At 41.9% G+C, this 14,172-nt stretch overlaps 1 protein-coding gene across 2 annotated transcripts in view; it reads left to right on the top strand.

Moving 5' to 3' along the window:
- Positions 1-14,172, top strand: part of KIF13B (kinesin family member 13B) — a 202,503-nt gene that overhangs the window by 162,110 nt on the left and 26,221 nt on the right. For both annotated transcript variants that reach the window (XM_043487165.1, XM_043487164.1), the window contains exons 36-37: positions 1,573-1,684; positions 9,414-9,547. In XM_043487165.1, coding sequence (XP_043343100.1) covers positions 1,573-1,684; positions 9,414-9,547 — 246 coding nt within the window. The remainder of the gene's footprint in view (positions 1-1,572; positions 1,685-9,413; positions 9,548-14,172) is intronic.

The raw sequence follows: 14,172 nt of genomic DNA, 5'->3' as shown, positions 1-14,172 counted from the left end.
TAGGTTGCTGCTAAAAGCAAATAGGTTTCCAATACATGTTGGCAACCTAAGAGGGCTTTCTACCTCCATCCATCTTCAGGAGCAGCAAAGAGCTTACTTTGCAGGCGATTACTAATAAAGACGCAAGTTGATCATCAGGGTCACTCATCTGGGGAGTAGTAGCTTAATCTAACAGAAAATACCATTTTAAAAACTGGGGTGGAAAAGGAGCGACTATCAAAGGACTAAAGAGGATGTACAGCTTTGAAAAGATTTGCATCTTCTCTCCATTACTGGTTTCTGTGCTGGTAGTGTGGGCGGAGGTTTATTTCTTTACTGGGTGGGACTGATGTTCAAAGGGCTTTGGTGCGACGACCATTTTTATGGCTCACCATAAGTTCTAGAAAAGTAAATTACTCCATCACCTGATGGGCATTGTTCTTGTATTATGCAAGAAAATCTCTTTCATGGGAGTTTGCAAGACAAGTCAATCCTAAAGGAAATCAGTCCTGAATATTCATTGGAAGGACTGATGCTGAAGCTCCAATACTTTGGCCACCTGATTCGAAGAGCTAACTCATTAGAAAAGACCCTGATGCTGGGAAGGATTGAAGGCAGAAGGAGAAGGGGATGACAGAGGACGAGATGGTTGGATGGCGTCACTGACTCGATGGACATGAGTTTGAGCAAGCTCCGAGAGTTGGTGATGGACAGGGAAGCCTGGACTCCTGGAGTCCATGGGGTTAGACATGACTGAGTCAAACAGGACTGAGCAACCGAGTGGCAACAAGACAAGTTGAAAGAACAATCAGATTTGTTAATTGAGAGGCCTGTGTTATTGGGAACTTGTGACTCCTTGGTTTGGGCTTAACTAGAACTCATTTTTAGTATCTGTTAAAAATGAGAGGCTTGGTAATACACTGTTCTGGAGTGTTTCTTTCATGAATGGTATGTTAGCGGAGGAGAAGAAACCTCAACAGCATTAGAGTGGTTCCTGGGTGTCCGTCGAGAATCTGAAGTGAAAGAAGGTGTCTTGAGACTTCCGCAGTGGTCCGGTAGTTAAGGCTCTGCACTTCCACTTCAGGGGGTGTGGGTTCGATCCCTGGTAGGGGAACTAAAATCCCACATGCCATGTGATGTGGCCAGTCAATTTTTTTTTAAGTTTAAAAATAATTTTCATTTAAAATAAAAAAATTTTAAACCTAAATAAAAACAGTCCTTTGGGGGGGAAAGTGTATCTTGAGGAACAAGAGAAGAAAGGGCCTAAGGAGCAGAGCAGGAGGAGCATTTCAGAAAATACCTTATTATATACATGTTTTGTGAGACGCAGTGATACAGGAGAAAGAGTATTAGGAGGCTATAAATTGTAACTGAAGGGGATATCCAAGTGGGAAGTATTATTATTAGGGAGATCAATTCTGTAAAGAAGAGGAATAGTATTATGCTGTTAACAGTGTTATGCTCAGGTAATCAGATTTCTCATGTCTTCAACAAGAATAAAGCTTTAGCAATGTGTAACAGTCTTCTCTTCAATATCTTTAAGTTTTTAAACAATTGATTGATAGTCAGAATGACCGATTTTGTCCTTAATAGGGCCGGTGGGAAAGTCAACAGGACGTCTCGCAAACTGCAGTTTCCAAAGGAATCGCTCCAGCTGCCCCAGCCCTCCGTGGTTCTCCCCAGAGTAACCATTCTCCTGATCCAGGTCAGTTATCTTTTTGTGTTTCAGTTACTCTCGTGAAATATGAGTATCTTTCAGAAATAGTTTACATTAAAAAAAAATCATTTAAACCAGGATTTTCTACCAAGTCCTACTAGTTAATGCCTGTTTGAATTTTTCCCTTTTTTCCTGTACTTTTACTGACTTATCTTTGGCTGCGCTGGGTCTTCGTGGCTTTTCTCTAGTTGCAGCGCGTGAGAGCTCCTCTCTAGTTGTGTGCTCGGGTTTCTCACTGCAGCGGCTTCTCTTGCTGTGGACCACAGGCTCTGCACCGCACCAGCTTCAGTAGCTGCGGCTCCAGGGCGCAGGCTCAGTAGCTGTGGCTCCTGGACTCTAGGGCACCAGCTTCAGTCGCTGCAGCTCCCGGGCCCCGGGGCGCAGGCTCGGTGGTTGCGGCTCCCGGGCTCTGGGGCGCAGGCTCGGTGGTTGCGGCTCCGGGGCGCAGGCTCAGTAGCTGCGGCTCCCGGGCTCCAGGGCGCAGGCTCAGTAGCTGTGGCTCCTGGACTCTAGGGCACCAGCTTCAGTCGCTGCAGCTCCCGGGCCCCGGGGCGCAGGCTCGGTGGTTGCGGCTCCCGGGCTCTGGGGCGCAGGCTCGGTGGTTGCGGCTCCGGGGCGCAGGCTCAGTAGCTGCGGCTCCCGGGCTCCAGGGCGCAGGCTCAGTAGCTGTGGCTCCTGGACTCTAGGGCACCAGCTTCAGTCGCTGCAGCTCCCGGGCCCCGGGGCGCAGGCTCGGTGGTTTCGGCTCCCAGGCTCTCGGGCGCAGGCTCGGTGGTTGCGGCTCCCGGGCCGGGCTCCGTGGCGCAGGCTCGGTGGCTGCGGCTCCCGGCCCCGGGGCGCAGGCTCGGTGGTTGCGGCTCCAGGGTGCGGGCTCGGTAGTTGTGTCACACAGGCTTTGTTACACCGAGGCATGTGGGATCTTCCTGGCTCAGGGGTCAAACCCGCTCTCTCCTGCATTGACAAGTGGGTTCTTTACACTGAGCCAGCAGGGAAGCCCCTCCCTTTCTTATAATATGTTGAGTCACATTGTTTTGATTGTTGACTTTATCTTGCATTCCTGTGAGAAATGATGTGTTGATCATGATGTGTTGTCCTTCATATTTGTTTGATTCTGTTCGCTAATATTTTGTTGAGAGTTTCGTGTATGTGTCCTACGGTGAATATATATACCTTTCTTATAACAATGTCTTTGTTTAGGTTTTGTATCATGATTATATTGATTTCATAAAGTGATGGGAAAGATTGAGGGCGGGAGGAGAAAGAGGCAACAGATGATGAGATGGTTGGATGGCATCACGGACTCGATGGACATGAGTTTGAGCAAATTCCAGGAGATAGTGAGGGACAGGGCTGGATGCTGAAGTCCATGGGGTTACAAGGAGGTGGACACGACTTAGCAACTGAACGACAATATGATGAGAAAAATTTCATCATCTTTTATGATGAAGTTCCTGAACTTATGTGAACTTGGTCTTATTACTTCCTTAAACGTTTGATAAGATTCACCAGTGACGGTCTCTGGGTCTGGAATTTTCACTCTGGGAAGATTTGAGATTATGACTTCAGTTTCTTTAAAGTTTAACTTTTTCTATGTCTTTGTAAGTAAGTTTTCAAAGATTATGTTTTTTAGAGAAGTTTCTGTTTCATCAGATTACTTAATTTTCATAAATGTTACAGTTTGCTTTATTGATCTTTTAATGTTTATAGAATTTGTTAGGTTCCTTCTTTTTATTCTGAATAGATAATTTTTAATTTCTGTTTTTCTTTAATATAGTTGAGACTGGTTTATAAGTTTTCTTAATCTTCCCACAGAGCCAAATTTGATTCTGTTTTCCGTTTTGTTGATGTCTGTTATTTCTTCATTCTACAAATTTGGGCATGATGTGCTTTTATTATCATTATATTCCAGATATTTTTCTGTGATTTATTCTTTCACCTATGAGTTACTGGGTAGTATGTTAATTCAATTTTTATATATCTCGAGGGTGTATTATTATTATTATTGCTTTCCTTTTAAATTCCGTAATGTTCAGAGAACAGACTCTTCAAAATTTCAATCTTTTAAAAATTTTTGAGACTGTATTCTGTCTTGGTGAACATTCTGTGTATACTTGGGAAGGTCTCTCCTATTTTGGGGCACCCACGTCTCCTGTGTATGTAGGTTAGGTCAAGGTGGTTGATGTCCTTGTTCAAATCTGCTGTAACTTTACTGACTTTCCCCCCCATATTTGTTCTATCAATCATTGAGAAAAGACATTGAATATCTATATATGATTGTGAAATTGTCTGTTTTTTCCTATAATTATATCAGTTTCTGCATGATTAATTTAGAATCTCTGTTATTGGGTATACACACATTGGGTTTTTTGGGTTTCTTTTTTTTTGCTGATAAAGTGAAGTTTCTCATTATGAAATGTCCCTTTACCTTTCTGGTAATACTCTGACTTTGAAATCTGTGCTTGATGTTAGTATCACCACACCAGTTTTCTTTTGCAGATTGCTTGCATGGTGTATCTTTTCCTCAGTCTTTAAAATTTTAGCCTATGTGTATCTGTAGAGTGATTATCTTATAGACAGCATATTTAGGTATAGAGTTTCTTTTTTAATCTTGTCTGACAATTTCTGCTTTTTAGTTGCAATGTTTAGTTCTTTTACATATAATATTATGTCTGCCGTGTTGCTGTTGGTTACTATTTGGCCTTTTTATTTATTTCCACTATAATCTTTTTTGTTTTGTGTTAATTGAAAAATATTTTGTATATTTTATTTTATCTTTGGCTTTTTTAATACCTGTATTTATTTATTAGGGCTACTCTGGTGGCTTAGTGGTAAAAAATCTGCCTGCCAATGCAGGAGACATGGGTTCAGTCCCTGGGTTGGAAAGATCCCCTGGAGGAGGAAAGGGCAACCCACTCCAGTATTTTTGCCTGGGAAATCCCATGGACAGAGGAGCCTAGCGGGCTACAGTCCATGGGGTCACAAAGAGTCAGACGTGCAAAGAGACTTAGTAACTGAAAACAACAAACAACGTTTATTTATTAATGTCTTTGTTAAAGAATTCTAGTAGGTATCCTTAACTTTACCACAGTCTTCTTAGAGTTAATGATCTATCATTTCACACTGCATAATTATAAGAGTCTTGCAACAGTCTAGTTCCCTTTTCCTGTTCCTCCACCCCTCTTATTTTATATTATTGTTGTATCTTTTGCTTTTACAGATGTTATGGACTCACTTAATTTTTTTTTTTTTGGCTTTAAAACAGCTATTTGTCTTTTAAGGAAATTAAGAGACTGTAGATAATCTTTTACAGTTTCCTTCCTGTTTATTATTTCTGTCACTATCTACTCCTTCCTGAAGATCGTATATTCATCTGATACTGTTTCTCTTTAACCTGATGAATATCTTGTATTATTTCTTATTGTACAGTTTTCCTTAAGAAGGAAGATCTCTCCTTTTGAGAATGTCTCTGTTTCATTTTTTTTTTTTGACAGATATTTTCACCAGATAGAGAATTCTTAGTTGATAGCTTGTCTTCTTTTAGCACTTCAAAGACACTGCATCATCTTTTAGACCTCTTTTCTGATGAGAACTCAGCCATCATTTATGTCACTTTCCCCCTATGTGAAATATGTCTTTGCTTACATAGTTTGCTTTCCAATTTTTCTCTTTATTTTTCTTCTCAGCAGTCAGGTAATGATGTTCTTAGGTGTAGTATTTTTAGTGTTTATCTGGCTTGGATTTCACCAATGTCCTTGGGTCTCTACATTGAGATTTCCCCAACAATTTGGTGAAACACTTAACTGCTAGTTCATTACATTTCTTCCTCTGTCCTTTTCTCTCTTTCTACTCCATCTGAGAATCTAATTGCACGCGTTATATTGCTTAGTATTGTCCTATGGGTCGCAGAAACTCTGTTCTGTTTTTCGTCTTTTTATCTTATTTGTGTTTCTTCTGATTGAATAATTTCTACTGCCATTTATAGTCTTCTATTAAGCACAACCAAGAATTTTAAAATTTCAGTTATTATTCTTTTTAGTTTTAGAATTTCCATTTGCTGCTTTTTAAAATAGTTTTAACTTCTCTGCTGGTATTTCTTTCCTTTTTATATATTAAGGCCATATTACTCTTTCTGTCCTTGTACCTATGTATAAAAAGCGCTTTTAAAATCCTTATCTGCTCAATCTAGCATCAGGACCATTCTCATGATCTGTTTCTGGCTGCATTTTTCTTGACTATGAGTCATACATAATGAGTTTTGACAGATTTATTTACTCATGTAACTTATACCACAGTGAAGCTGTAGAAGATTATATGACTCCAGTTACTTGCCACAGTCGATCAGTGTTCAGATCTCACTGTTTTGCCTGTTCTTTGGTTTCCTTAAATGGAATCATATTGTATGTACTCTTTTGTGTTGGGCTTGTTTTGCTCAGCATATCTGTTGAAGTCATTCATACCTTTGCACGTATCAGCAGTTTATTCTTTTTTACTGTTGAGAGAGACTTCACTTCCACAGTGGAATTTATCACAGTTTTAACCAGCTCTCCTGTTTATCCACACTTGGTTTGTTCCCACTTTTTGGTTACTGTGACTTGTTTGTGTATCAGTGTTTTAGTAACATTTCTGTGCAGTAAATACCCAGGGTGAAATTATTTGGTCATAGACTATTACTTTGTTTTAAAATTCCATGAATTAAAAAAAATTCTAATGAGCTTTGTTCTGCTCATCCTTGCTTCTTACTCCTCTTCCCTGCATGCTTCTGAGTTTAGTTTCTTTTTTAGTCATCATATATCCATCACTAGTGGCTTTAGCAGTGATCTTTTTTTTTTAGTGACAAATTCTTTCTTTTGTATGTTTAAAGTTTTTATTTTGCTCTCACTTTGAAGAATCCTTCTACTGTGGAAAATATCAGGTATATAAAGTAGAAAGAGTGACATGTGGTGCCCTCGAGTGCCCCGTGCTGGTTTCAGGATGATCAGGGCATCACTAGGCTTACGTATCTGTGCTCCCACTACATCTCCACAGCTGCTCAGGGTGACTTGGAAGCAAATCTCATACACTGTCTCATCTGTAAATGTTTGTACATATATCTCTAAGGGAATACCCACAGCGATGTTTCAAGAAGAAAAACTAAAAATAATCACAAAATATTATTAAACATCTAGCCAGTGTTTAGAGTTCTCCAGTTGAATCAAGAGCATCTCTTAGTTATTTGGAATGAAAATTCAAGTTAAGTTCACACATTCTGGTTAGTTGATACGTCTTGGGGCTTCCCTGGTGGCTCAGATGGTAAGGAATCCACCTGTAGTGCCGGAGACCTAGGTTCGATCCCTGGGTTAAGAAGATCCCCTTGAGAAGGGAATGGCTGCCGACTCCAGTATTCTTGCCTGGAAGATTCCACAGACAGAGAAGCCTGACGGGCTACGGTGCATGATGTTGCAGGGAGCTGGACGTGACTGAGCGACAAACCTACACACACACACCTGTTCAGTCAGTGTGTGTTTCTTCATCTTTTTTCCCTGTTGGGTTTGTATTTGGTGAGGAGACCAGGTTTTGTGCCGTAGACTCTGTATATTTTTATTTTTGCCATCCTAACCAAGTTATTTAAGCATAATTGCCTGCCCAGTGTATTTCCTGTAAATTGGTGGTTAGATCTGCAGCCGTGGTCAGATTCAGGCTAGTTTGAGGCAGGGGCGGAAGGTAGGATAAATAAATGAGTGGTTTTATGTACTTCCTTTAGGAGACACATCATGTCTGATTGTCTCTCCTTTTGTGATCAGCCTTTGGTTAATCATTGACTAGATATGTATTTGATTAGGGATCATCCTCACTTTGGGCTTCTCTGGTGGCTCAGTGGTAAAGACTCCACCTGCCAGTACAGGAGATGTGGGTTCAATCCCTGGGCCGGGGAGATACCCTGGAGGGATCTCCTCCTCCTGGAGGAGGAAATGGCAACCCACTCCAGTATTCTTGCCTGGAGAATCCCATGGACAGAGGAGCCTGGTGGGCTGCAATCCATGGGGTTGTGAAGAGTCAGACAGGACTGAGTGACCAAACAATGATAACAGCATCTCACTCTGGGATGTTAGTTTAACTGCATGTAAAACTTTGGATTGTCCATAATTTTTTTCCCTTGGCATTTAGATGATTCTGTCTTCTGGCTGTTTATTCATCTTAAGTTTTCTTGTGTTGGGGTCTGTCTCTCTCTTTTTTTTTCTGTGGCCATGCCATGCAGCTTGCAGGATCTTAGTTCTCCAACCTGGGGCGCTCAGCAGTGGAAGTGTGGCACCTAACCACTGGCCTGCCAGGGAATTTCCTGACTCCTGTTTTTTGTTTCTTCATCTGTGTTTTTGCTTTCTTACAAAGTGTTTGCACTAGTGGTAAAGAATCCACCCGCCAGTGCCGGAGACACAAAAGGTGCAGCTTCAATCCCTGGGTCAGGAAGATCCCCCGGAGAAGGGAATGGCCACTGACTCCAGTATTTTGGCTGGGAAATGCCATGGACAGAGGAACCTGTCAGGCTGCAGTCCATGAGGTCACAAAGAGTCGGCATGGTTGAGCGCACACACACATAAATTGTTTGACATTTTTGAACTCAGTTTTGATATTGCTCGTGGCAGATAGCTATCTCTTTGGTTTATATTTTTAGTGACTGTGCTTATGATTGCAAAATAACCTTACGTAACTTTTCATAGTTTACTTAGAGATAACATACTCAATTAAGGAAAACGTGAAACCTTCTGACCGTGCAGGTTCATGTACCAGCTGTGTTGCTGATGAACTTGTGTCATCTCAGGCCTTTGGGGAGTGGAGGTAGGGGTGGTCATGTGCTTCTCTTAAGGCAGCCTCTCATATAGATGCCTCAGGTTGACTGGCTTCTTTATAAAGTGTTAATTAGGGTACAGTTTTTTTAATCACTTATGTCTTGGATTAGATTTTCCTGAAAATTTAGTTTTATTCACTAAGGGGCAGAAGAAGCCTCCTCATATCACAGGCGTCATCTGCGTGTCTGCCCCTAGCCTTTGGTATGAAGAGCAGGTAGGAGCAGGGTTGGTCAGGACATGTCCCTCACTTGTAAACACAACCCAACACTGCTGTCTTCTTGAAAGGTCAGCTTCATCATCTTCATTCAGTAAATAGCATGAAAAATTAAAGTTGAATGAGATACGGTCCTTGACTTTATAAAGAGGTTAAAGTCTAGATGGAGAACTAATGTGTGTGTCACTGGCTATATGATTTAAAAGTAAAAAGTCCCATTTCATTCTAGGGCCTAAGTTAGTACTTGATTAGTTAATGACAAGGCCTGGCTTGGGTGACCCTTTGGATTTAATAGGAACGCTGGATATTAGAGCATTTTAGAAATACCCCAACTGCTGCTGTTTAATTGGAGAAGGAAACATCATTGTTTTTGAGGGTAACTATAGGTCCCCTGGAGGAGGAAATGGCAGCCCACTCCAGTGTTCTGGCCTGGGAAATCCCATGGACAGAGGAGCCTGGTGGGCTATAGTACATGGAGTCGCAGAGTCAGACAAGACTGAGTGAGCACACAATACGTGGAGTACTATTATGGTCTTTTGAGTATTAATTTTTCCAGTATACCTTTTAAAATTTTTATTGTTTGTTTTGCTTACAAACAATGCTTGGCCAGTTTATAGTAAGGAGAGCATCTCTGTAATCGTTTTTGCCTTATCTCTTTTCCTTTCAATATTTTTGGCAGGACTCAGTAGCCTCGCAGCCTCCTACTTGAACCCGGTGAAATCTTTGGTGCCGCAGATGCCGAAGCTGCTGAAGTCTCTTTTCCCGGTCCGTGACGAGAAAAGGGGCAAACAGCTGTCTCCCCTCGCACATCAGGTAAAAGCATCTCGGGAGCACCGTGCACGTGCTCCCAACAGGCCGCTGGCCCAGCCTTGCCCCTTGCTGCGCTGAAGCTGGGAGGTAGAGGGGAGCATCCGTGGGGGTGTCAGAGCCAGGCTTTAAGACCTGCTGAAAGCTCTGATAGTCTCTCTTCCACTCTCGTCGAAGAGAACAGAGCTGTTTAAACGTATTGACACTCTCAATCCTTTTTGCTTTTAAAAAATGCCAAGTACGCTCCTAATGTGATTTATGGTAATATCACTTAGAGCAACAATAGTGAAATTTATGAAGTGCACTTAGCGTTGTTTGTGTATTGCCAAACAGAAAATGTAATTCTATTTTTAATTCTTGATTTCATTTCTTATTTCAAACAATTTTACATCATCCCCGTCCTTGCCACTCAACCTCTTTTTCCTCTACTGTGGTTTACCTGTTCTGTCACTTAAATATCAAAAGGGATCACTTGTCGTAGGCCCCCTTTTTCTTGAAACTCTCTATCCAGCCTTAGAAAAAGTTTCAGAGAAGATGTGAAAGGGTTTTTCAGATCATCAGGAGACTGCTTGTATGTGATGGTGCATGGGAAGCCTGTTGGAAGTGCAGTTTCTAGCCTTCTCTAGGTGTGAATTCAGCAGAAAATGATAAATGAGGATTTATTTATATTCATTCAAAAATACATACAGTGCAAGTTCAGTTGTTGAAATAGGTCTTTTGACATCAGCTTCTCCATATTCACTGAAACATTCAAGTCGCAGAAGCGCAGGCGAGTCCTTGCCTGAGACCTTAACTCTTTAAAAGAATTTTCTAAGTTCATGAGTGTATATTCAAGGTAATAGTTTTGTAAGGCTGCTGTGCAGGTATTTTTTTCAAGCTAGCAGTATATGAGCTTATTTTATCAGCATAGATTCATATTGGATGAAAAAAATTAAACTTTGAGATTTTGGAAATGTTTAAATTTAACTGGGCACGTAAAGGGTGCTTGACTGTTATCAGGATGAATCTGAGATGGTGAAAGCTAAAAGAAATAGCCAACCTGATACTTGGTGGGGGTTAGGGTAGGCGAAAAGGATTTTTCCAGGGTTTGTTACTGTGTACCTTATTCTGTTCTAAACTGCTGTGTTGTTGTTTCACAAAGTATGATTCATGGACTGTTTGTGCCAGAATTTCCATGGTAGCTTTTTAAAAAGGTAACTTAAAACTATGGCCTGATCTTAGAACCCATTCCTCACCTTGGGGCATCTGATAATCTGCATTTTATAAGTACACAACTGAGAAGGAAATGGCAACCCACTTCAGTATTCTTGCCTGGAGAATCCCCATGGACAGAGGAGCCTGGCGGGCGACAGTCCATGGGGTCACAGAGAGACGGGGATAACTTAGCAACTGAACAACATATGTCAGTCAGTTCAGTTCAGTCACTCAGTCGTGTCCGACTCTTTGCAACCCCATGAACCGCAGCACGCCAGGCCTCCCTGTCCATCACCAACTCCCAGAGTCCACCCAAACCCATGTCCATTGAGTCGGTGATGCCATCCAACCATCTCATCCTCTGTCCACAAGGTGATTTTCAGGGCTTCCCAGGTGGCACTAGTGGTAAAGAATCCATCTGCCAATGCAGAAGACGTGGGTTTGATCCCTGTGTTGGGAAGATGCCCTGGTGTAGGAAATGGCAACCCTCTCCAGTATTCTTGCCTGGAAAATCCCATGGACAGAGGAGGTTGGTGAGCTACAGTCCAGTCCATAGGGTTGCAAAGAGTCAGACACGACAGCACACACACACGCAGTAAGGTGATTTTCATTTACATTTAAGTTTGATATCCACTGTTTTTCAATTCCTGTTTGGGGAGGACGGAAGTTACATAAGCTAAAGGAAATTGGAATTGCATTAGAAGTCAGTGACTCAGATGACCAGAGTTACAATTATTCTTTTAAAGCTGCTTCAAGGTTTTGATATGAGTCAGAGCACCTGCTACCATAAGAAGCAACCTGTCCTCTTTTGCCAGTGAGTGATTGGTTCTTCCGGATATGAGAGGAAGAGCAGCGGTTTAGAAAGCAGTCTAGTGGTTGGTAGAAACTGCAGCGTGCAGTGTCCAGGTTAAGAGAGGTAACCTTGAAATACTTTGAAGATACCTTAAGTAATATTCTTTCTGTTTACTTTATTTGAGCATATATGTACAAAGGACTTCCCAGGTGTTGTTAGTGGTAAAGAACCCTCCTGCCAGTGCGGGAGATATAAGAGACCCGAGTTCGAAAAAAAAAAAAAGAGACCCGAGTTCGAGCCCTGGGTCAGGAAGAGCCCCTAGAGGAGGGCTTGGCAACCCAGTGCAGTACTCTTGCCTGGAGAATCCCATGGACAGAGGAGCCTGGCGGGCTACAGTCCACGGGGTCGCAGAGAGTCGGACTCGACTGAAGCAACTTGGCACGCACACGCAAAGGTGTTGGAGAAAGTGGCCCCCAGTGCTTCGCATTTCATAAATAAATGAAAACATAAATACAAAGTAGCCTTAATGAAGGTGCCCAGTGGTGGATCTGAACTGTTCCCAGTTGGTTTATGAAACCACAGTCCCTTGAGGACCATTTCTCAAGGTCACCAGAGCCGCGTCTCTCTGCCCGCACTGCTCTGTCCTCTGACTTGACATCATGCAGGAAACATTTTCATCTCTAGACTCAGCCCTGAGCTGTGTGCTGGGCTTCCCTTGTTGACTGTTCCATTTTCCTCAGTTGCCTGTTCTGGGACTGTTTGTTCCGTCAAGCTGCTAACATTCAGGGGTTCCAGAGTGCCCTTCTGGATGACCTCATCCAACTCTGTGGCTTATACTGTTTATGCACTTCTGATGCTCGCATTTCTATCTCCAGCCCAGGCTTCGCCCCGAGCTCTGGCCTCGTGGAGCTAACTGCCCGTTCAGCTTTTCCACTTACAAGTCAATTAGACATTCACATTTTACAAGTTCATGTCATTGCTGTCGGTTTCAGCTCACAAGTCTGTTTACTTCCAGCATACAGAATACTTCTGAAATATTAATATATGCCCATCTCAGCGTATAGCACAGATGTCCACCTCGTTGCTTCACCTCACAAATAGACCATCAGTAAATTTTATAGGTACCACTTTCAGTATGATGACTCCATTTCTCATCACTCATCCAAGCCATCATCTCTGGCCCTGATTGTGCAGCAGGCTACCAGCTGATCAACTGATGCTCTTTGCCTGACTAAGTCTGTTACTCACAGAGAAGCCAGAGCGAGCTCCCAAGGCCTTATATTAGTTCATGGCTTGAAACCTTCCATTGCTTCTCACTGAAACTGAATAAAGTCTAAATTCCTTACTGTGGTTTACAGTGTCCTATGTGATCTATCCCCCTGACCTTTCATCTTTATTCCCTTTATTTTCTTCTTTGTGCACCATGCTAAGCTGCGTTGATTGGCCTTTTTATTGTTGTTGATCTCATGAATACATGAAGCTCCTTTTGGTCTCAAGAGTTTTCTTACTTGCATTTCCTTCTACTTGGAATGCTCCTCACCAAAGTCTTTGTGTGGTTAGTAAGTCTCTAGTAGACTGGTCTGCTACTGTAAGGGTCAAGAAAGGCCACTGTAAACAAATATGCTTGAATTTAGTGTGCGCTGGAGCAACCAAACTAAATAAAACAGCAGCCTCTACTGTACATAATTTAGTGTATTCCCTTATTTAATTTTTTGTTAGGAGTTACATGTATATGTTCACTGGTAATCTCCTCTACAATGTAATCCTTGAAGGCAGAGGCAGATTTGATGGAAAGTGTATGTTGGTTGACCATTGATGAATATACAGATGTTAGCATTAGATAGTTGGAATATACCCAGTGTAAAGGACTGTGGTTAACGTTCAGAGGTGAGAGAATTGCACCCGAGTGGGGGTTTGAGATATCAAGGCATATTCAGGAAGTTTCTTTCTTAGACTGATGCAAGTTCCACTGAAGAGCTGTTCTTAAAGTTGTTTGACTAACTGTTCTTAGTTGATCAGAGATGCTTCTGTTCTTCTCATTTTTGCTATCTTTGCTAAAGCTTTTAGAGAAGTAAATTATTATTTCCACTATCAGTTTGGATATGGTGTCAATCTAGAGAAATACAGAGACAATATCAATATAGAGGTTTCCCTTACTAGGGCCACTTTAAATATGCTTTAAGTCATTACCACCTAAATGATGTTTCATCCTTGGAAATGGGGCACTTTTGCAACAATGGAATTTCAAAATAACACCAAGTACATTGCTGTACCAACTGGACTTTTTTTTTTTTTTTTTAGTGTTTCCCAGTTTTTCACAGTAATCATCACTATAATGGCATCCTATTCACTTGGAAATCAGACTTGATACCCAAAAGTTGAAGTTCTTACTTTTTTCCCTCCCTGTGGACCCTCCGAGTCCTTCAGGAAAAAAGTTGGCTTATTGCCACCCAATCTTCTCCTCTGCTTTTTTCTGCTGTTGCCCAGAAGTTAAAGATTCTTTACTCTACTAGGCTTTCTCCAGTCCTAACAGCTAAAGATGTCAACTCTGTCTCTTATAGTAAATGCCTCATCATTCTTCAGTGGTCTTGCCAGGGTCTTGCTAAAGTGGGGAGCCCAGAAGTGACCCTATAATCCCTTTGCT

This window comes from Cervus canadensis, chromosome 14 (assembly GCF_019320065.1).
Source record: "Cervus canadensis isolate Bull #8, Minnesota chromosome 14, ASM1932006v1, whole genome shotgun sequence".
NCBI classification, from domain to species: domain Eukaryota; kingdom Metazoa; phylum Chordata; class Mammalia; order Artiodactyla; family Cervidae; genus Cervus; species Cervus canadensis.
Note: the sequence above shows the minus strand (reverse complement) of the source record. Positions and strands in the feature narration are given on the sequence as shown.